This window comes from Amblyraja radiata, chromosome 30 (assembly GCF_010909765.2).
Source record: "Amblyraja radiata isolate CabotCenter1 chromosome 30, sAmbRad1.1.pri, whole genome shotgun sequence".
In the NCBI taxonomy this organism is placed as follows: Eukaryota; Metazoa; Chordata; class Chondrichthyes; order Rajiformes; family Rajidae; genus Amblyraja; species Amblyraja radiata.
The window spans coordinates 528,042-550,839 of record NC_045985.1 but is presented as its reverse complement, the minus strand read 5'-3'; the positions used below and the strand labels follow the sequence as shown (position 1 = coordinate 550,839).

The 22,798-nt window shown below is 54.4% G+C and overlaps 2 protein-coding genes across 4 annotated transcripts in view; one reads left to right on the top strand and one right to left on the bottom strand.

Moving 5' to 3' along the window:
- The window catches only part of LOC116989892 (histone-lysine N-methyltransferase EHMT2-like), a 38,175-nt gene extending 35,857 nt beyond the window's left edge, over window positions 1-2,318 (bottom strand). The window contains exon 1 of the mRNA XM_033047447.1: window positions 2,247-2,318. Coding sequence (XP_032903338.1) covers window positions 2,247-2,267 — 21 coding nt within the window. The 5' untranslated portion in view covers window positions 2,268-2,318. The remainder of the gene's footprint in view (window positions 1-2,246) is intronic.
- On the top strand, window positions 1,989-18,057 carry LOC116990074 (zinc finger and BTB domain-containing protein 12-like). 3 transcript variants are annotated; one of them, XM_033047610.1, is made up of 3 exons: window positions 1,989-2,083; window positions 3,721-3,777; window positions 6,095-7,071. In XM_033047610.1, exon 3 carries the CDS (start codon window positions 6,106-6,108, stop codon window positions 7,042-7,044), a length of 939 nt encoding a protein of 312 aa, XP_032903501.1. In that variant the 5' UTR covers window positions 1,989-2,083; window positions 3,721-3,777; window positions 6,095-6,105; the 3' UTR covers window positions 7,045-7,071. The 3 variants fall into 3 exon arrangements, with proteins under 3 accessions (XP_032903501.1, XP_032903499.1, XP_032903500.1); XM_033047608.1 differs by lacking the exon at window positions 6,095-7,071 and adding an exon at window positions 16,897-18,056 and having other exon boundaries at window positions 2,003-2,083; XM_033047609.1 differs by lacking the exons at window positions 1,989-2,083; window positions 3,721-3,777; window positions 6,095-7,071 and adding exons at window positions 9,297-9,387; window positions 16,897-18,057.
- Window positions 18,058-22,798: the final 4,741 nt, after the last annotated feature.

Here is a 22,798-nt window from a genome sequence, read left to right as displayed (position 1 = left end):
TGTCCTTCCTCTAATTAGGAGACCAAAACTGTACACAATACACCAGATGTGGTCTCACCAGAGCCCTATACAACTGGAATATACTTGGTCTAGTAGTATTATAAAAATAAATATTATAAATGAATATATATCAGTATATATGGACCTGATGGACCAGCAGCGCTTTACTGAGGGCAGGGCAAACAGGTGATACAGCATGAAAAGCTGGCTCCTCGGCCCCACCGCGTCTGTGCCGACCAGCGATCACCCCGTACTCTAGTTTAGTTTCACTGTTGCACCGAACACCACAGCCCCACCCGGCTTGGACCCCTAACTTGAGGAAGGACATCCTTGCTATTGAGGGAGTGCAGCGTAGGTTCACCAGGTTAATTCCCGGGATGGCGGGACTGTCATATGCTGAGAGAATGGAGCGGCTGGGCTTGTACACTCTGGAGTTTAGAAGGATGAGAAGGGATCTCATTGAAACATATAAGATTTTTTAGGGTTTGTATGCGCTAGAGGCTGGAAACATGTTCCCGATGTTGGGGGAGTCCAGAACCAGGGGTCACCCAGTTTAAGAATAAGGGGTAAGTCATTTGGAACGGAGACGAGGAAACACTTTTTCTCACAGAGAATTGTGAGTCTGTGGAATTCTCTGCCTCAGAGGGCGGTTGAGGCCGGTTCTCTGGATACTTTCAAGGGAGAGCTAGATAGGGCTCTTAAAGATAGCGGAGTCAGGGGATATGGGGAGAAGGCAGGAACGGGGTACTGATTGGGGATGATCAGCCATGATCACATTGAATGGCGGTGCTGGCTCGAAGGGCTGAATGGCCTCTACTCCTGCACCTATTGTCGATATCAATTCCTCCAGGACAATCAACCCGCCCCTAACCACGCATGGCGAATGTCCTACAAAGGAAAAGGGGGTGAAGCTAATGCACTACACAATCTCCGGGGTTCGGGCAATCAGCCGCCCTGCGGACTAAGCTCTCGCCCCGGACCCTGTCTACCGAATGCTCCGAAGAGGGAACAAGAGGGCGGCGATGCGTTACACAGGGTGCGGGTTCACCCTCATCGTGGCGCCGACGCGTGTATATGGCATGGCTCCACCCGCATGGGGAAGGGGAGACATGAGGTACACAGTTGCTGGGTGCCCAAGCGCCGACGCGCCCCGAACGTTGCATATTCCATAGCTTCACCAGTATGGGAAAGGGGAGACATGAGGTATACAGGGTGTGGGGTTCAACCTCCCGGGCGCCGACTTGCCCCGCACCCTGTATATGGCATAGCTCTGCCCGCATGGGGAAGGGGAGAAATGAGGTACACAGGGTGCGGGGTTCACCATAACCGGGCGCCGACCTGCCCCGCACCCTGCATATTCCATAGCTCCGCCCGCATGGGGAAGGGGAGACATGAGGTACACAGGGTGCGGGGTTCAACCTCCCGGGCGCCGACCTGCCCCGCACCCTGCATATTCCATAGCTCCGCCCGCATGGGGAAGGGGAGACATGAGGTGCACAGGGTGCGGGGTTCACCCTAACCGGGCGCAGACAGGCCCGAGACGCTGCATATTCCATAGCTCCGCCCGCATGGGGAAGGGGAGACATGAGGTGCACAGGGTGCGGGGTTCACCCTAACCGGGCGCAGACAGGCCCGAGACGCTGCATATTCCATGGCTCCGCCCGCATGGGGAAAGGGAGACATGAGGTACACAGGGTGCGGGGTTCACCCTAACCGGGCGCAGACAGGCCCGAGACGCTGCATATTCCATGGCTCCGCCCGCATGGGGAAGGGGAGACATGAGGTACACAGGGTGCGGGGTTCCCCCTAACCGGGCGCAGACACGCCCGAGACGCTGCATATTCCATGGCTCCGCCCGCATGGGGCAGGGGAGACATGAGGTACACAGGGTGCGGGGTTCACCCTAACCGGGCGCAGACACGCCCGAGACGCTGCATATTCCATGGCTCCGCCCGCATGGGGAAGGGGAGACATGAGGTACACAGGGTGCGGGGTTCCCTCGGCTCCGCCCCGCCCCCACCGCGGCTTCACAAAGCGCCAGAGCAATGGCCGCCGTCCGCTCGCTGCCGACTCGGGGCCCAAGGTGTGGGGGGGGGGGGGGATGGAACCGGGACCAAAGGGGGGCGGTGGGGAGGAGGGAGAGAGGGGGGCGAACCGGACGGGGACTAGTGGCGGGGACGGGACGGTGGGGGAAGGGAAGGGGGGGTTCGGGGGAAGAAGATTCGTCTCCACCGCCGCTCGCTCACCTCAGCATCCAGGGACGCCATGGCTGTCGGCCCGTGACATCAGCGCGTAACGTGGGGCGGGGCCTGTGCGACCGGGGGCGTGGTCTCGCCTACGTGGGGGCGGGGTCTAGTGGACGTGTGACGTCATATGCCCAACGTGTGACGTGCTTTGCCAACGTGGGGCGGGGCCTAGGGGACGTGTGACGTCCCATGTCCGACGTGTGACGTTTCCTTGCCAACCTGGGGGCGTGGTCTCGCCAACGTGGGGCGGTGCCTGGGCGACGTGTGACGTCACATTCCCAACGTGGAGCGGGTCCTGGCCGACGTGTGACGTCGCATTCCCAACGTGCGACGTGCCCCTGCCAACCTGGGGGCGTGGTCTCGCCCGCGTGGGGCGGGGCCTGGCTGACGTGTGACGTCGCACGGCCAGCGTGGGGCGGGGCCTGGGCAATGTGGGGGCGTGGCTTGTCCTACGTGGGGGCGGGGCCACGTCTCTTAAAGGGGCAGCGTCCCCCCTTCTTGATCATGTTTCAGAAAGAACTGCAGATGCTGGAAAAATCCAAGTTGGACACAAAAATCCCTGGTCAACTCATCCCTTCCCACCCAAACCACCCCCTCCCCGGGCACTTTCCCCTGCAACCGCAAGAGATGCTACACTTGTCGCTTTACCTGCCCCCTCGACTCCATCCAAGGACCCAAGCAGTCGTTCCAGGTGAGGCAGAGGTTCACCTGCATCTCCTCCAACCTCATCTATTGCATCCGCTGTTCCCGGTGTCAGCTGATCTACATCGGTGAGACCAAGCGCAGGCTTGGCGATCGCTTCGCCCAACACCTCCGCTCAGTTCGCAATAACCAACCTGATCTCCCGGTGGCTCAGCACTTCAACTCCACCTCCCATTCCCAATCTCAATCCGACCTTTCTGTCCTGGGCCTCCTCCATGGCCAGAGTGAGCACCACCGCAAATTGGAGGAGCAGCACCTCATATTCCGCTTGGGCAGTTTACACCCCAGCGGTATGAACATTGAATTCTCTAATTTCATTTTGTCCCTCCTTCCCCTCCCCCTTCCCAGCTCTCCCATAGCCTACTGCCTCCACTTCCTTTCATCTTCCCACCCCCCCCCCCCCATCCGACATCAGTCTGAAGAAGGGTCTCGACCCGAAACGTCGCCTATTCCTTCTCTCCATAGCTGCTGCCTCACCCGCTGAGTTTCTCCAGCAATTTTGTCTACCTGAGGTCTTAATCATTTTCACATGTACGGAGGTACAGTGAAAAGCTTTCTTGTTGCGTGTTATCAATCCAGTAAAGGCAATACATGATTGGAGTCGATCCATTTGCAGTGTACGTGATAAGGAAACGTCACCTACTCCTGCGACTATTGTCTATTGAAATATAGTGAAGGCCAGCACAAATCAGAGGCCGGCAACAGACTGGGGGTGTCAGGGAGCACGCCTGCCTGCCGGCGCTATATAAATGCAGGTGTTTCTTGTTTGCAGAGTGACTGCCCCCGGCCGCCAGTGAGAGCCGCCGACACGGTGGATACGGCCTGACGGGTGAGTACCAGGCATTCACACGCAGACGGCTCTGATCCCGCCCCCCTCTTCCTCCCCCCGCGGGCCTCAGTAGCCGGGCCGAACGGCCTCCCCTGGCCCAAACACACTGCACGGGGGGATTCTGCAGATGAACATTGGGGTTTAACTTGATGACTTCTCCAAAGGGGCCGACGGGCTGAACGGTCTCTTTGCTGTAATTCTATGACTTCTGGGTATGGATCCAGCAGTTCCCAGATACAGTCATACAATGACTGAGTGATACAGTTTGGAAACAGGCCCTTCGGCCCCAACTTGTCCACACCAGCCAACATGCCCCATCTACACTAGTCACAGAGTGATACAGTGTGGAAACAGGCCCTTCAGCCCAACTTGCCCACACCGGCCAACAATGCCCCAGCTACACTAGTCCCACCTGCCTCCACTTGGTCCATATACCTCCAAACCTGTCCTATCCATGTACCTGTCCAAGTGTTTCTTAAACGATGGGATAGTCCCAGCCTCAACTACCCCTCAGCTTATATTAAATCTTTTCCCCTTCACCTTGAACCTATGTCCTCTGGTCCTCGATTCCCCTACTCTGGGTAAGAGACCCTGTGCATCTACCCGATCTATTCCTCTCATGATTTTGTACACCTCTATAAGATCTCCCCTCATCCTCCTGCGCTCCATGGAATAGAGACCCAGCCTACTCAACCTCTCCCTGTAGCTCACACCCTCTAGTCCTGGCAACATCCTCGTAAATCTTCTCCGAACCCTTTCAAGCTTGACAATATCTTTCCTATAACACGGTGCCCAGAACTGAACACAATATTCTAAATGCGGTCTCACCAACGTCTTATACAACTGCAACATGACCTCCCAACTTCTATATTCAATATTCTGACTGATGAAGGCCAAAAGCCTTGTTGACCACCTGATGTACCTGCGACTCAACCTACAAGGAAACATGCACCTGTACTTCCAGATCCCTCTGCTCTACAACGCTACCCAGAGGCCTACCATTCACTGTGTAGGTCCTGCCCTTGTTCGACGTCACAAAATGCAACGCCTCACTATGCGACCTATTCTCGATGAGGGCGGGTGTCAGGGGTTACATGGAAAATAGGTGCAGGAGGAGGCCATTCGGCCCTTCGAGCCAGCACCGCCATTCATTGCGATCATGGCTGATCGTCCCCAATCAGTACCCCGTTCCTGCCTTCTCCCCATATCCCTTGACTCCGCTATTTTTAAGAGCCCTATCTAGCTCTCTCTTGATTAACCTTATAATTTTATATGTTTCTATAAGATAGTCCCTCATCCTTCTAAACTCCAGTTAATACAAGTCAGGGGTTGTGGGGAGAATGCAAATGGGATTGGATGGGTAGGTAGATCAGGAGAGATAGGCAGCTCAAACCCTCTAGTCCTCAGCAGGCGATGGCCCCTCAGCTGTGGTTTACAGCCCTGGTTTTTTTTTTAAACTGGAGAAAAAAGTGCTGGAGGAACTCGGCGGGTCAGTCAGCATCTTTGGAGGGAACGCCCACTGAATGACACACGCCAAACCTCGCCCTTGCGGGAGGGGGCGGTACTGAGGGAGCGGCGCGCCGTGGGACACTCGGACCAGCGAGGTCACTCGGGAAGGATAGTGAAGGGGCGCGGAGCCAATACTCCACTAGGGGGCGGTGAGGAGTGAGCGTGGCTGAGCCGGGTGCCTGACCTGATACCTTCTCTCTCTCCCTCCCCCCCCCTCTCCCCCTCCCCCATCTCCCCTCCTCTCTCTCTCCCACCCCTCCCTCTCTACCCCCCCTTTTGCTTCCTCCCTCCCCTTCTCCCTTCCCTCTCTCCCTATCCCCCCCTCCTCACCCTCCCTTCTTCCCTCTCTCCCCCCTCCCCTCTCCCTCTCTTCCCCTCTCCCCATCCCTCTCCCCCCTCCTTTCTCTCCCCTCTCTCGCTACCCCCTCCCTCTCTCCCTTCCCCGCCCTCTCTCCCCTCTCTCCCGCTCCCTACCTTTCTCCCTCCCCGCCACCCTTCTCCCCTGCCCCCTTCCCCATCCCTCTCAAACCCTTCCCCCTCTCCCCGCTCTCACTCCCCCCTCCCTGTCTCTCCACCCTCTATCTCTCTCTCCCTCACTCCCCCTATCTCTCTCCACCCTCTATCTCTCTCCCCCCTCCCCCTCTCTCTCCCTCCCTACCTCCCTCTACCCCTCCCCCCCCCTGCTGACCCCTCCCTCACTCTCCCCTCCCTCTACCCCTCCCCCCCTCTCTCTCCCCTGCCCCCTCCCCATCCCTCTCAACCCCTCCCCCCTCTCTTCCCCCTCACTCTCCTCCCCCTCCCCCCCCAGCGGTGATCGTGATGAGCTCAGCGGAGCTGCTCCGCTTCCACTTTGCCCAGCACGACGCCCGCTCTCTGCGCCGCATGAACCAGCTGCGCCTGGAGGAGCGTTTCTGCGACGTGACCATCGTGGCGGAACGCCTGCGGTTCCCCGGGCACCGGGTGGTGCTGGCGGCCTGCTCGCCCTTCCTGCGCGACCAGTTCCTGCTCAACCCGTCCCGGGAGGTGCGGGTGGCGCTGGCCGACCGGCCCGAGATGGTGTCGCGGCTCCTGCTGTGCTGCTACACCGGAGCCCTGCACTTCCCCTTCACCGACCTGGTCAACTACCTGACTGCGGCCAGCCACCTCCAGATGGACCATGTGGTGCAGGAGTGCCGGCGAGCCCTGGCCCGATACCTCGACCCACGCATCCTGATCGAGGAGAGCGCGATCCCGGAGCCGGGGATGCAGCCGGCCCCCCGTCCATGGGGCGGGCCGGGCAGGCCGGAGGCAGAGGCATCCCCTGGAGAAGTCTACGTGGTGATCGAACCCGACTCTGAGCCTTCGGAGGACGAGGAGGGAGAAGGGGGGGAAGGGGGGGAAGGGGAGGAGGTGTCGGGGTCTTACTGCCTCTGCCCCCGGCCCCCGGGCCACTCCCACGGCCCCCGGCACTTCGGGTGCCCACGGTGCGCCAAGAGCTATGGCCCGCGGGCCGGGCTGGCCCGTCACGCCCACGGCCATGGGCAGGTCGGGGCCAAACCCTACCGCTGTCCCACCTGCGACAAGACCTTCACCCAGAACCGCTCGCTCAAGGACCACATGAACCTGCACAGTGGCGAGAGGCCCCACCGCTGCCTGTACTGCATGGCATGCTTCGCCCACAAGCCCGCGCTACGCCGGCACCTCAAGGAGCAACACGGAAAAACCACCGCCGACAACTGCCAGCTCGCACGCCTGCAGCCGCCCGACGGCCCCTTCTAGCCCGGGTCTGGCCCGGCCCGGCCCTCTCTAGCCCGGGTCTGGCCCGGCCCTCTCTAGCCCGGGTCTGGCCCCTTCTAGCCCGGGTCTGGCCCCTTCTAGCCCGGGTCTGGCCCCTTCTAGCCCGGGTCTGGCCCCTTCTAGCCCGGGTCTGGCCCTCTCTAGCCCGGGTCTGGCCCTGTAGCCCAGGTCTGGCCCACTCTAGCCCAGGTCTAGCCCTGTAGCCCGGGTCTGGCCAACTCTAGCCCGAGTCTGGCCCTCTCTAGCAGGGTCTGGCCCACTCTAGCCTGGGTGTAACCCGCTCCAAGCCCGGATCTAACCCGCTCCAAGCCCGGATCTAACCCGCTCCAAGCCCGGATCTAACCTGCACCAAGCCCGGGTCTAACCACTCCACGCCAGGGTCTAACCCGCTCCACAGCCCCTAGGTCCACGGCAGTTCGAAGCGCTGGCCAGAGAACTGGACTTCGATGCAGCGTTTAGGACAGACCCTTCGGCCCAACGCCCGCCCTGCTGACCACTTTACCCCGTCCACACTTGTCCCAGTTTGTCCCAGATCCCTCCAAGCTTAGGGGTGCCAGCGGTTACGGGGAGAAGGCAGGAGAATGGGCTTGAGAGAGGGCAAGATGGACCGGCCATGATAGAATGGCGGACTAGACTCGACGGGCCGAATGGTGCGATTCAGTTCCGGCCACGTGTGAACTTGAAGACTCTGCTCTAGGACTGATGAACTTTGTGAAACATTTCCTATCCGTGTACCTGTCCGAATGTCTTATAAATGTTGTTGTTATAAACCTGCCTCAACTACCTCCTCCGGCAGCTCGTTCCATGCACCCACCACCCTCTGTGTAGAAAGAGTTGCCCCTCAGATGCCAATTAAATCTCCCCCCTCACCTTAAACCTATGTCATCTGCTTCTTGATTCCTCTACTGTCAACCAAGGTAAAAGAGTCTGCAATCACCTCATCTATTCCCCTCACGATTAATACACCTCTACAATAGAGTCACAGAGTGATACAATGTGGAAACAGGCCCTTCAGCCCAACTTGCCCACACCGGCCAACAATGCCCCAACTACACTAGTCACAGAGTGATACAGTGTGGAAACAGGCCCTTCCTTCAGCCCAACTTGCCCACACCGGCCAACAATGTCCCATCTACACTAGTCACAGAGTGATACAGTGTGGAAATAGGCCTTTCGGCCCAACTTGCCCACACCGGCCAACAATGTCCCAGCTACACTAGTCCCACCTGCCTGCGCTGGGTCCATATCCCTCTCAACCTGTCCTATCCATGAACCTGTCCAACTGTTTCATAAACGATGGGATAATCCCAGCATCAACTACCTCCTCTGGCAGATTCTTTCAAGAGAGAGCTAGATAGGGCTCTTAAAGATAGCGGAGTCAGGGGATATGGGGAGAAGGCAGGAACGGGGTACTGATTGTGGATGATCAGCCATGATCACATTGAATGGTGGTGCAGGCTCGAAGGGCCGAATGGCCTACTCCTGCACCTATTGTCTATTGTCTATTAGCAGCTTGTTCCATACACCCACCACCCTCTGTGTGAAAAAGTGACCCCTCAGATTGCTATTAATCTTTTCCCCTTCACCATGAACCAATGTCCTCTGGTCCTCGATTCCCCTACTCTGCGTAAAAGACTCTGTGCATCTACCCGATCTATTCCTCTCATGATTTTATACACCTCTATAAGATCTCACCTCATCCTCCTGCGCTCCATGGAATAGAGACCCAGCCTACTCAACCTCTCCCTGTAGCTCACACCTTCTAGTCCTGGCAACATCCTCGTAAATCTTAGGTAGACAAAAGTGCTGGTGAAACTCAGCGGGTGCAGCTGCATCTATGGAGCGAAGGAAATAGGCAACGTTTCGGGCCGAAACCCTTCTTCATCCTCGTAAATCTTCTCTGAACCCTTTCAAGCTTGACAATATCTTTCCTATAACATGGTGCCCAGAGCTGAACACAATATTCTAAATGCGGGCTCACCAACGTCTTATACAACTGCAACATGACCTCCCAACTTCTATACTCAATACTCTGACTGATGAAGGCCAAAGTGCCAAAAGCCTTGTTGACCACCTTATCTACCTGCGACTCAACCTTCAAGGAACCATGCACCTGTACTCCTAGATCCCTCTGCTCTACAACACTACCCAGAGGCCTACCATTCACTGTGTAGGTCCTGCCCTTGTTCGACGTCACAAAATGCAACACTTCACACTTCTCTGTATTAAATTCCATCAACCATTCCTCCGCACACCTGGCCAATCGATCCAGATCCCGATGCTGCTGCTGTCGTTTGGTTCTTGCTCTCTCTACCTTTAACCTAGGTAAAAGCATTCACCTCATCTATTCCCCTCATGACTTAATAAACCTCTACAATAGAGTCATAGAGTGATCCAGCGTGGAAACAGGCCCTTCAGCCCAACATGCCCACCATGGCCAACAATGTCCCATCTACACTAGTCACAGAGTGATACAGTGTGGAAACAGGCCCTTCGGCCCAACTTGCCCACACCGGCCAACAATGTCCCATCTACACTAGTCATAGAGTGATACAGTGTGGAAACAGGCCCTTCGGCCCTACTTGCCCACACCGGCCAACAATGTCCCATCTACACTAGTCACAGAGTGATACAGTGTGGAAACAGGCCCTTTAGCCCAACTTGCCCACCATGGCCAACAATGTCCCATCTACACTAGTCACAGAGTGATACAGTGTGGAAACAGGCCCTTCGGCCCAACTTGCCCACACCGGCCAACAATGTCCCAGCTATGCTAGTCCCACCTGCCTGCACTTGGTCCATATCCCTCCAAACCTGTCCATGTACCTGTCTAACTGTTTCTTAAACATTGGGATAGCCCCAGCCTCAACTACCTCCTCTGGCAGCTTGTTCCATACACCCATGTGTGAAAAAGTTACCCCTCAGATTCCTATTAAATCTTTTCCCCTTCACCTTGAACCTATGTCCTCTGGTCCTCGATTCCCCTATTCTGGGCAAGAGACCCAGAGTAGGGGCCACACAGTTTAAGAATAAGGGGTAAGCCATTTAAAACGGAGACGAGGAAACACTTTTTCTCACAGAGAGTTGTGAGTCTGTGGAATTCTCTGCCTCAGAGGGCGGTGGAGGCCAATTCTCCGGATACTTTCAAGAGAGAGCTAGATAGGGCTCTTAAAGATAGTGGAGTTAGGGGATATGGGGAGAAGGCAGGAACGGGGTACTGATTGGGGATGATCAGCCATGATCACAGTGAATGGAGGTGCTGGCTCGAAGGGCCGAATGGCCTCCTCCTGCACCTATTGTCTATTGGCTCTGTGCATCTACCCGATCTACTCCTCGAAAGATTCCCCACCATCCTCCTGGGCTCCAAGGAATAAAGTCCTAGTCTGCCTAACCAGGTGCAGGAGTAGGCCATTCGGCCCTTCCAGCCAGCACCGCCATTCACTGTGATCATGGCTGATCGTCCTAAATCAATATTGCTATTGAGGGAGCACACTCTGGAGTTTAGAAGGATGAGCGGGCACCTTATTGAAACATATAAGATTGTTAAGGGTTTGGACACGCTAGAGGCAGGAAACATGTTCCCGATGTTGGGGGAGTCCAGAACCTGGGGCCACACACAGTTTAAGAATAAGGGGTAAGCCATTTAGAACGGAGACAAGGAAACACTTTTTCTCACAGAGAGTTGTGAGTCTGTGGAATTCTCTGCCTGTCTATTGTCTAATAGACAATAGGTGCATGAGTAGGCCATTCGGCCCTTCCAGCCAGCACCGACATTCTCTGTGATCATGGCTGATCTTCCTAAATCAATAGATAATAGGTGCAGGAGTAGGCCATTCGGCCCTTCCAGCCAGCACCACCATTCAATGTGATCATGGCCGATCATCCACAATTGTCCCCAGTGTGTGTAGGACATTGTTGGTGTGCGGGGATCGCTGGTCGGCACGGATTTAGTGCATTATTCCGCGCTGTATCTCTAAACTAAACCAAACCAACATAATGAAATGTGTCAAGAATATATAATTGTCCCATGTTCCAGCAACTGAAAATCAATGTCTTATTTACTGCAGCCTTTTATAGGGCCAGAAATAATGTATAATATAAAGATAGATAAATAACAACAGTGTGAACTGTGAGGAGGATGCTATGAGAATGCAGGGTGACTTGGACAGGTTGGGTGAGTGGGCAGATGCATGGCAGATGCAGTTTAATGTGGATAAATGTGAGGTTATCCACTTTGGTGGCAAAAACAGGAAGGCTGATTATTATCTGAATGGTGTCAAGTTTGGAAATGGGGAAGTACAACAAGATCTGGGGGCCCTTGTACATCAGTCTATGAATGTAAGCATGCAGGTACAGCAGGCAGTGAAGAAAGCGAATGGCATGTTGGCCTTGTTGGCGGAGCAGGGCGGTTCTCTGGATACTTTCAAGAAAGAGATAGAGCTCTTAAAGATAGCGGAGTCAGGGGATATGGGGAGAAGGCAGGAACGGGGTACTGATTGTGGACGATCAGCCATGATCACAGTGAATGGCGGTGCTGGCTCGAAGGGCCGAATGGCCTCCTCCTGCACCTATTGTCTATTGTGTCTCCTGTGTGGTCTCCTCAGTCGCCCAAAGAGTCATAGATTGTCTATAATGCTAGGAAAACATAACAGTGCAATCAGGCGTACAAAATCATGAGAGGAATAGATCAGGTAGATGCACAGAGTCTTTTACCCAGAGTAGGGGAATCGAGGACCAGAGGACATAGGTTCAAGGTGAAGGGGAAAAGATTTAATAGGAATCTGAGGGGTAACGTCTCCACACAGAGGGTGGTGGGTGTATGGAACAAGCTGCCAGAGGAGGTAGTTGAGGCTGGGACTATCCCAACGTTTAAGAAACAGTTGGACAGGTACATGGATCGGACGGGTTTGGAGGGATATGGACCAAACGCAGGCAGGTGGGACTAGTGTAGATGGGGCATGTTGGCCGGTGTGGGCAAGTTGGGCCGAAGGGCCTGTTTCCACACTGTATCACTCTGTGACTAGTGTAGATGGGGCATGTTGGCCGGTGTGGGCAAGTTGGGCCGAAGGGCCTGTTTCCACACTGTATCACTCTCCCTTCTCCCCTCCCTCTTCCTCTCTCCTCCCTCCCTCCCCTCTGTCCCCCCTCTCTCCCCCCTCCCCTCCCTCTCCCCCTCCACCCCTCCCTCTCTCCCTCTCCCCCCATCCCTCTCTCCCCCTCCCTCTCCCCCTCCCTCTCTCCCCTCTCTCTCCCCTCCCTCTCCCCCCCCCCCTCTCCCCCTCCCTCTCTCCCCCCCTCCCTCCCTCCCTCCCTCCCTCTCTCCCTCTCTCCCTCTCTCCCTCCCCCTTCCCTCTCTCCCCGGTCCCTTTAAGAGACTCCCCTGCTCCGCGATCGGAAGCGGGAGAGGGGGAACGTTGCCCCTTTAAGGCGTCCCCCCTCTGCGAGCCGGCGTCTTAAAGCGACACGCTCCACGTCCGCGCGGGAAGCAGGCGGGGAGCGGGGCCGAGTCATGCCGGCTTTAAGAGCGTGCGCTGCGTCTTAAAGGGGACACCGCGCGTCCGGGCGACGAGGGGTTGGACGCCGCGCCGGAGAAAACGGGTGAGTGTGAAGCAGGCGGCGTCTCTCTAGACCCCCCTCCCCCTGGTCAACTCGTCCCACCCCCACCCCTGGCACTTCCCCCTGCAACCACCAGAGATGCAACACCTGTCCTCTTTACCTCTCCCCTAGACTCCATCCAGGTGAGGCTGAGGATCACCTGTATCTCCAGGTGTGGCAGAGGATCACCTGTATCTCCAGGTGTGGCAGAGGATCACTTGTATCTCCAGGTGTGGCAGAGGATCACCTGTATCTCCAGGTGTGGCAGAGGATCACTTGTACCTGTATCTCCAGGTGTGGCAGAGGATCACCTGTATCTCCAGGTGTGGCAGAGGATCACTTGTACCTCCAGGTGTGGCAGAGGATCACTTGTACCTGTATCTCCAGGTGTGGCAGAGGATCACCTGTATCTCCAGGTGTGGCAGAGGATCACTTGTACCTCCAGGTGTGGCAGAGGATCACCTGTATCTCCAGGTGTGGCAGAGGATCACCTGTATCTCCAGGTGTGGCAGAGGATCACCTGTATCTCCAGGTGTGGCAGAGGATCACTTGTACCTCCAGGTGTGGCAGAGGATCACCTGTATCTCCAGGTGTGGCAGAGGATCACCTGTATCTCCAGGTGTGGCAGAGGATCACTTGTACCTCCAGGTGTGGCAGAGGATCACCTGTACCTCCAGGTGAGGCTGAGGATCACCTGTATCTCCAGGTGTGGCAGAGGATCACCTGTATCTCCAGGTGAGGCTGAGGATCACTTGTACCTCCAGGTGTGGCAGAGGATCACCTGTACCTCCAGGTGTGGCAGAGGTTGCAGGTGATGGACATCTGACCGACATCCACTATAAACCCACTGACTCCCATGGCTATCTAGACTACACTTCTTCCCACCCTGCTTCCTGTAAGGACTCCATCCCCTACTCCCAATTCCTCCGTCTACGCCGCATCTGCTCCCAGGATGAGGCGTTCCACACCAGGGCATCGGAGATGTCCTCATTCTTCAGAGAACGGGGGTTCCTCTCCCCTTCCATAGATGAGGCTCGCTCCAGGGTCTCTTCAATACCCGCAACACTGCTCTCTCTCCCCATCCCCCCACTTGTAACAAGGGCAGAGTCCCCCTAGTCCTCACCTTCCACCCCACCAGCCGTCACATACAAAAAATAGTCCTCCGACATTTTCGCCACCTCCAACGTGACCCCACCACTGGCCACATCTTCCCATCTCCCCCCCTGTCTGCTTTCCGCAGAGACCGCTCCCTCCGTAACTCCCGGGTCAATTTGTCCCTTCCCACCCGAACCACCCCCGCTCCGGGCACTTTCCCATGCAACCGCAAGAGATGCTACACTTGTTGCTTTACCTCCCCCCTCGACTCCATTCAAGGACCACAAGCAGTCGTTCCAGGTGAGGCAGAGGTTCACCTGAATCTCCTCCAACCTCATCTATTGCATCCGCTGCTCTAGATGTCAGCTGCTCTACATCGGTGAGACCAAGCACAGGCTTGGCGATCGTTTCGCCCAACACCTCCGCTCAGTCCGCAACAACCAACCTGATCTCCCGGTGGCTCAGCGCTTCAACTCCCCCTCCCATTCCCAATCCGACCTTTCTGTCCTGGGCCTCCTCCATGGCCAGAGTGAGACCCACCGTAAATTGGAGGAGCAGCACCTCATATTTCGCTTGGGTAGTTTACACCCCAGCGGTATGAACATTGACTTCTCCAATTTCAGGTAGTCCCTGCTTTCTCCTCCTCCTTCCCAGCTCTCCCACAGCCCACTGTCTCCGCCACTTCCTTTCTTCTTCCCGCCCACCCCCCCCCCCACCCTCACATCAGTCTGAAGAAGGGTCTCGACCCGAAACGTCGCCTATTTCCTTCGCTCCATAGATGCTGCCTCACCCGCTGAGTTTCTCCAGCATTTTTGTCTAGCGGCATCTCTCTAGGAGTGGGCGGTGGGTGTCAAACCGGGGGCAAGATGGTCGGACTGTGAGGTGGTCCCTTTAAGGGGTGATGCCTTAGATGGGAGATAGAATGGATGACCAGTGGGGAAGGGGGGGGGAGGACAAATGTTGTTCCTTTGAGGTATTTTATGTTTAAAGACGGCAACTTGCAGGGACAGGGTGGGGAAGCAGGGAGAAGCGCTGGTGGACACAAAATGCTGGAGTAACTCAGCGGGTCAGGCAGCATCTAAGGGTAAGGCTCCCGATGTTGGGGGAGTCCAGAACCAGGGGCCACACAGTTAAAGAATAAGGGGTAAGCCATTTAGAACGGAGATGAGGAAACACTTTTTCACACAGAGAGTTGTGAGCCTGTGGAATTCTCTGCCTCAGAGGGCGGTGGAGGCCGGTTCTCTGGATGCTTTCAAGAGAAAGCTAGATAGAGCTCTTAAAGATAGTGGAGTCAGGGGATATGGGGAGAAGGTAGGAACGGGGTACTGATTGGGGATGATCAGTCATGATCACATTGAATGACGATGCTGGCTCGAAAGGCCGAATGGAATACTCCTGCACCTGTTGTCTATTGTCGAATTTTGGTATTGGGGGTAGAGTGCTGACATGGATAGAAAATTGATAGGAATTAACAGATCAGAATGGCAGGCAGTAACTAGTGGGTGCAAGGCTCGGTGCTGGAACCCGCAGCTATTTACAATATATATTAACGACTTAGTATCCAGAGAACCGGCCTCCACCGCCCTCTGAGGCAGAGAATTCCACAGACTCACAACTCTCTGTGTGAAAAAGTGTTTCCTCGTCTCCGTTCTAAATGGCCGACCCCTTATTCTTAAACTGTGTGTGGCCCCTGGTTCTGGACTCCCCCAACATCGGGAACATGTTTCCTGCCTCTAGCGTGTCCAAGCCTTTAACAATCTTATATGTTTCAATAAGATCCCCTCACATCCTTCTAAACTCCAGAGTGTACAAGCCCAGCTGCTCCATTCTCTCAGCATATGACAGTCCCGCCATCCCGAGAATTAACCTTGTAAACCTACGCTGCACTCCCCCAATAGCAAGAATGTCCTTGCTCAGATTTGGAGACCAAAACTGCACACAATACTCCAGGTGTGGTCTCACTAGGGCCCTGTACAACTGCAGAAGGACCTCCCCCAACATTGGGAACATGTTGGTAGACAAAAATGCTGGAGAAAATCAGCGGGTGCAGCAGCATCTACGGAGCGAAGGAAATAGGCAACGTTTCGGGCCGAAACCCTTCTTCAGACATGTTTCCTGCCTCTAGCGTGTCCAACCCTTAATAATCTTATATGTTTCAATAGGATGCCCTCTCATCCTTCTAAACTCCAGAGTGTACAAGCCCAGCTGCTCCATTCTATTTCTGCTCAATTTCAGGGCACCTATTGGGGGGTTGCACGTAAGGTCACTGGGTCATAGGGCTTGACGCATGGAGCCGCTCAATCCATCTGGAGGACATCGCAGCTTCCGGTATATGTTATTAATGCAAGAAACGCGTACTTTCCTACCTGTTAAAAAACGCCAAAATGTTGAATTTGTGCGCTGAAAAAAATTGTGGGAGTCGGGGTAAGTGTGAGAGACATCGTACCCAACTTTAGAATTCCAAACGTGAAGCGAAATGAAGGTAAATAGAAGCGAGAGCTGAAGGGACAACAACAGCTAAAGTGCTTGGTGAACATTACCCGTGCAGATATCGGAATCGAAAATATTGGGAATTATCGCCTTTGCTCACTGCATTTCACCAACAGTAAGGCATTATTTGTGTTTTTTCTTGATACCTTTGGTATCTAAAAAGTCTCAGAAGTGATTAATCTGGCTGTAAAATTTTCTTCAGATGCGTTTTCATTTTGTATGTAAAAACCACGGGCGCTTTTAAAATTTTACATCCAGATTTATCACTTCTGAAACTTTTTAGATGCCAAAGGAATCAAGAAAAAACACAAATAATGCCTTAGTTGATGAAATGCAGTGAGCAAACGGCCAATGTTCGCCAAGCACTCTGGCTGTTGTTGTCCCTTCAGCTCTCGCTTCTATCTACCGTCATTTCTCCTCACTTTTGGAATTCTAAAGTAGGATAAATGTCTCACACGCTTATCCCGGTTTCCATATTATTTACAGCGCACAAATTGACAATTTTGGCGGGTTTTAACGGGTCGGCTATGTTGGAAACAATGGTAAGTGCCTACCTGCAGTTCATCGCGTGTAATCCACTTGGTATTGTGTATTGTGTATCGACTATCGTCTATTGTTCATTAAACACTTGACTCTTGTTGCTTGTCTCTCCAGAGCCATGGCCAGCGGTAAACTTCTTAGCTTCCAGTTCGCGGAGCACGAGGGTTCGACGTTACGCCGCATGAACCAGCTACGGATGGAGGAATGGTTCTGCGACGTGACCATCGTGGCGGGCGGGCTGCGTTTCCCCGGTCACCGGGTGGTGCTGGCGGCCTGCTCGCCCTTCCTGCGCGACCGCTTCCACATGGACCCGTCGCGCGAGGTGCAGGTCTGCCCCATGGCGGGCGGCGAGGTGGTGCAGCGGCTGCTGCTGTCCTGCTACACCGGCTCGCTGGAGTTCCCCTTCCGCGACATCGTGGACTATCTGGCGGCGGCCAGCTGCCTGCAGATGGAGCATGTGGTGGAGAAATGCCGGCAGTCGCTGTCCCCGTGTGTTGCCTCGTCGCTGCTGAGCCAGGAATGCGACGAGCGGCCGGCCACCCCCTCCTCGTCCTCCACCAACCGAGCGCATGAGGTAGCATGGCCGGTGAAGCAGGAGGGGCGGGGGGAGACCACCGGACCATCCCCCAGCGAGCCCGACCCCCGCATCCACTCCACCGTGGGGGGGAGAGCAGAGGACGAGGGGTCGGAGGAGGAAGAGGAGGATGAGGATGATGAGAGCACTGCCAGCGAGGGGCTTCAACGGGCGCCGGAGGTCCCGCCGGGTACCGTGTCGGTCCGCCCGCCTCCCGCGCCGGGTACCGAGACGCCGGCCCGCTGCTCCGAGTGCGGGGCCGACTTCGAGCAGCGGGAACACCTGGCCGCCCACATGGTCACCCACCGCCTCTACATGTGCCTGCTGTGCGGGAAGGTGTTCAAGAAGAACGCGCGGCTGGCCCAACACATCAACGTCCACACCGGCTTCAAGCCCTACTGCTGCGCCGTGTGTGGTCGCAACTTCACCCAGAAGCGGTCCCTCAAGGACCACATGAACGTACACAACGGCGACGCACCGCACTGCTGCTCCTACTGCGACATGCGCTTCACCCACTACAACACCCTACGGGTCCACCTCCGCGACCAGCACGGGAAGACCACCACACACAACACCAGCGACAGCAAGATCGCAGAGGTCAAGGTGGTGCTGCCTTAGGTGGGCGAGTGGAGGTTCGGGGCTCACCCAGCTCCCCCACTCCCCTCCCCCACTCCCCTCCCCCTCTCCTCCCCACTGCTCCTCCCCCTCTCCTCCCCAATCCCCAATCAGTACCCCGTTCCTGCCTTCTCCCCATATCCCCTGACTCCACTATCTTTAAGACCCCTATCTAGCTCTATCTTGGAAGTATCCAGAGAACCGGCCTCCACCGCCCTCTGAGGCAGAGAATTCCACAGACTCACCACTCTCTGTGTGAAAAAGTGTTTCCTCATCTCCGTTCTAAATGGCTTACTCCTTATTCTTAAACTGTGTGTGGCCCCTGGTTCTGGACTCCCCCAACATCGGGAACATGTTTCCTGCCTCTAGCGTGTCCAAACCCTTAATAATCTTATATGTTTCAATGAGATTTCCTCTCATCCTTCTAAACTCCCAGCTGCTCCATTCTCTCACCATATGATAGTTGTACAAGGACCCCCAGATCCCGTTGTATTTCCCCTTTTCCCAACTTGACGCCATTTAGATAGTAATCATGGCAAGTAAGCATGCAGGTACAGCAGGCAGTGAAGAAAGCGAATGGCATGTTGGTCTTTATAACAAGAGGAGTTGAGTATAGGAGCAAAGAGGTCCTTCTGCAGTCGTACAGAGCCCTAGTGAGACCACACCTGGAGTATTGTGTGCAGTTTTGGTCCCCTAATTTGAGGAAGGACATTTTTGCGATTGAGGGAGTGCAGCGTAGGTTCACCAGGTTAATTCCCAGGATGGCGGGACTGTCGTATGTTGATAGAATGGAGCGGCTGGGCTTGTACACTCTAGAGTTTAGAAGGATGAGAGGGCATCTTGTTGAAACATATAAGATTGTTAAGGGTTTGGACACGCTGGAGGCAGGAAACATGTTCCCGATGTTGGGGGAGTCCAGAACCTGGGGCCACAGTTTAAGAATAAAGGGTAAGCCATTTAGAACGGAGATGAGAAAACACTTTTCTCACAGAGAGTTGTGAGTCTGTGGAATTCTCTGCCTCAGAGGGCGGTGGAGGCCGGTTCTCTGGATGCTTTCAAGAGAGAGTTGGATGGAGCTTTTAAAAATAGCGGAGTCAGGGGATATGGGGAGAAGGCAGGAACGGGGTACTGATTGGGGACGATCAGCCATGATCACATTGAATGGCGGTGCTGGCTCGTAGGGCCGAATGACCTCCTCCTGCTCCTGTTGTCTATTGACAACCCCTTCTCGATGGCACGGATCAGGCCCCGGATTCGCTGCCGGACCTGTGACGTTACGCATCCGACCGCCATGAAAGACCTTTTTAAAAAAGATTTATAAAGGAGTTGAATTTTGAGATTTTAATCTCCCCCCGTTTTTTTTGGGTTTTTTTGCTGGCTTTTTAGGCCCAATGTGATCTTAATAAAAAAATACTTTTTGAGAAACAATCTTGTGAGCAGTTCACGTTCACGTTTATCGTGACATGCACCAATTGAGGTACATTGATATTTGAGTTAGCACACAGCCATACTAATAGCACAATACACATAATATTTAACTGTGAGGGTGGGGGCGCTGCAAGCCAGCAGCCCTGCCAGCAGTGTGTTAGTTTTTTCAACTTTTGTTGTTTTCTTAGTGTGTTTTAATGTCTGTTTTTTATGTCCCTCTGTGTGGGGTGGTGTGGGGGGGAGTGAGGGGGAAACCGTTTCGGTCGCCTCCTCCATGGAGAGGCGACTTTTTCCATGTCGCCTCCCCAGCGGCCTAACATCGAGGATCGGTGCGGCCTTTCCTGGAGACGTGCCCGGGGCTTCAGCGGCGGGCGCAGCGCGGACTGTCGGCGCGGAGCGGGCGAGCCGGAGGGGAGCGCTCCGTTTCGCTGGCCCGCGGCAGCCTGAATATATATTAGTTAGCCTGACTTCGGTGGTGGGAAAGATGCCGCAGTCAATTATTAAAGAGGTAATAATGGGGCATTTGGATAGCAGTAAAAGGATTAGTCCGAGTCCAGATGTACTGGAGGACAGAGGATCTAAGGGGGTAGGCTAAAGATTCAGATTCAGATTCAAACTGTATTGTCATTGTCAGTGTACAGTACAGAGACAACGAATGCAGTTAGCATCTCCCTAGAAGAGCGACATAGAATATGAGCAATAAATAAATATATATACGTACATACAGCAACAGTAGTGCAATTTTTTCTGGTGGAAGGAGTGTCGGGGGGGGGGGGGGGGATGATAGGCAGTCACCGAGGTACAGTGTTGAGTAGAGTGACAGCCGCCGGGAAGAAGCTGTACCTGGACCTGCTGGTCCGGCAACAACGGAGAGACCTGTAGCGCCTCCCGGATGGTAGGAGGGTAAACAGTCCATGGTTGGGGTGAGAGCAGTCCTTGGCGATGCTGAGCGCCCTCCGCAGACATCGCTTGCTTTGGACAGACTCAATGGAGGGGAGTGAGGAACCGGTGATGCGTTGGGCAATTTTCACCACCCTCTGCAGTGCTTTCCGGTCGGAGACAGAGCAGTTGCCGTACCATACTGTGATACAGTTGGTAAGGATGCTCTCGATGGTGCAGCGGTAGAAGTTCACCAGGATCTGAGGAGACAGATGGACCTTCTTTGGGACTGAAGGATGATAAATCCCCTGGGCCTGATGGTCTGCATCCCAGGGTCCTCAGGGAGGTGGCTCTAGAAATAGTGGGCGCATTGGTGATCATTTTCCAATGTTCAATAGATTCAGGATCATTTCCTGGGGGTTGGAGGATAGCTAATGTTATCCCACTTTTCAAGAAAGGAGCGAGAGAGAAAACGGGGAATTACAGACCAATTAGCCTGACTTCGGTGGTGGGAAAGATGCTGGAGTCAATTATTAAAGAGGTAATAATGGGGCATTTGGATAGCAGTAAAAGGATTAGTCCATGTCAACATGGATTTATGAAAGGGAAATCATGCTTGACAAATCTTCTGGAATTTTTTGAGGATGTGACAAGTAAAATGGATGAAGGGGTGCCAGTGGATGTAGTGTATCTAGACTTTCAGAAAGCCTTTGATAAGGTCCCGCACGGGAGACTGGTGACTAAAATTAGAGCACATGGTATTGGGGGTAGGGTGTTGATGTGGATATAAAATTGGTTGGCAAAGAGTAGGAGTGAACGGGTCCTTTTCAGAATGGCAGGCAGTGGCGAGTGGAGTGCCGCAAGGCTCAGTGTTGGGGCCGCAACTGTTTACCATATATATTAATGATTTGGAAGAGGGAATTAGGAGCAACACTAGCAAGTTTGCGGATGACACAAAGCTGGGTGGCAGTGTGAACTGTGAAGAGGATGTTAGGAGGTTGCAGGGTGACCTGGACAGGTAGAGTGAGTGGGCAGATGCGTGGCAGATGCAGTATAATATATGTGAGGATAAATTATCCACTTTGGCGGCAAAAAACAAGGGGGCAGATTATTATCTCAATGGGGTTAGGTTAGGTAAGAGGGAGGTGCAGCGAGACCTGGGTGTCCTTGTACACCGGTCACTGAAAGTTGGCGTGCAGGTACAGCAGGCAGTGAAGAAAGCTAATGGAATGTTGGCCTTCATAACAAGAGGATTTCAGTATAGGAGTAAAGAGGTTCTTCTGCAGTTGTATAGGGCTCTGGTGAGACCACATCTGGAGTATTGTGTACAGTTTAGGTCTCCTAATTTGAGGAAGGACATCCTTGTGATTGAGGCAGCGCAGCGTGGGTTCACGAGATTGATCCCTGGGATGGCGGGACTGTCATATGAGGAAAGGTTGAAAAGACTGGGCTTGTATTCACTGGAGTTTAGAAGAATGAGGGGGGATCTTATAGAAACATATAAAATTATAAAAGGACTGGACAAGCTGGATGCAGGAAATATGTTCCCAATGTTGGGCGAGTCCAGAACCAGGGGCCACACAGTCTTAGAATAAAGGGGAGGCCATTTAAGACTGAGGTGAGAAAAAACTTTTTCTCCCAGAGAGTTGTGAATTTGTGGAATTCCCTGCCACAGAGGGCAGTGGAGGCCAAATCACTGGATGGATTTAAGAGAGAGTTAGATAGAGCTCTAGGGGCTAGTGGAGTCAAGGGATATGGGGAGAAGGCAGGCACGGGTTATTGATTGGGGCCGATCAGCCATGATCACAATGAATGCACCTCTTTTCTATGTTTCTATGTTATAGGCCGCAGGCCTCGCCCGCGGCTGAAAGCTCTGCAGACCGCGGCTCAGTGGCGACCCCCGGCAAGAGATCGCTCCGCTCCGCTATGTTAAAGTCCAGGCCTCGCCTGCTGCTGAAGCTCTGGGCCGGTCTCAGAGAAAGGTCGCAGCAAACCAGTTGTTAGGCCGCAGGGAGGGGAGGGGGAGGGGGAGGATGTGACAAAGAGAAATGTCCCATCTCCGTCGAATAAGTGACTGAAAACGGTTTCCTCCTGCTCCCCCCCCCCCCCCCCACACACACTAAAACATACATTTAGACATACTAAAAAAAAGATATGGGCCCCGTATCTAAGGAAGGATGTGCTGGCTCTGGAGAGGGTCCAGAGGAGGTTTACAAGAATGATCCCAGGAATGAGTGGGTTAGACAATAGACAATAGGTGCAGGAGGAGGCCATTTGGCCCTTCGAGCCAGCACTGCCATTCAATGTGATCATGGCTGATCATCCCCAATCAGTACCCCGTTCCTGCCTTCTCCCCATATCTCCTGACACCGCTATCTTTAATAGCCCTATCTAGCTCTCTCTTGAAAGCATCCAGAGAACCGGCCTCCACCTCCCCCTGAGGCAGAGAATTCCACAGACTCACAACTCTCGGTGAGAAAAAGTGTTTCTTCATCTCTGTTCTAAATGGCTTACCCCTTA

Bases quoted from the DNA above. Each gene is read 5' to 3' on its own strand.
- LOC116990074 (XM_033047609.1), top strand. From the start codon at position 16,901: ATGGCCAGCGGTAAACTTCTTAGCTTCCAGTTCGCGGAGCACGAGGGT.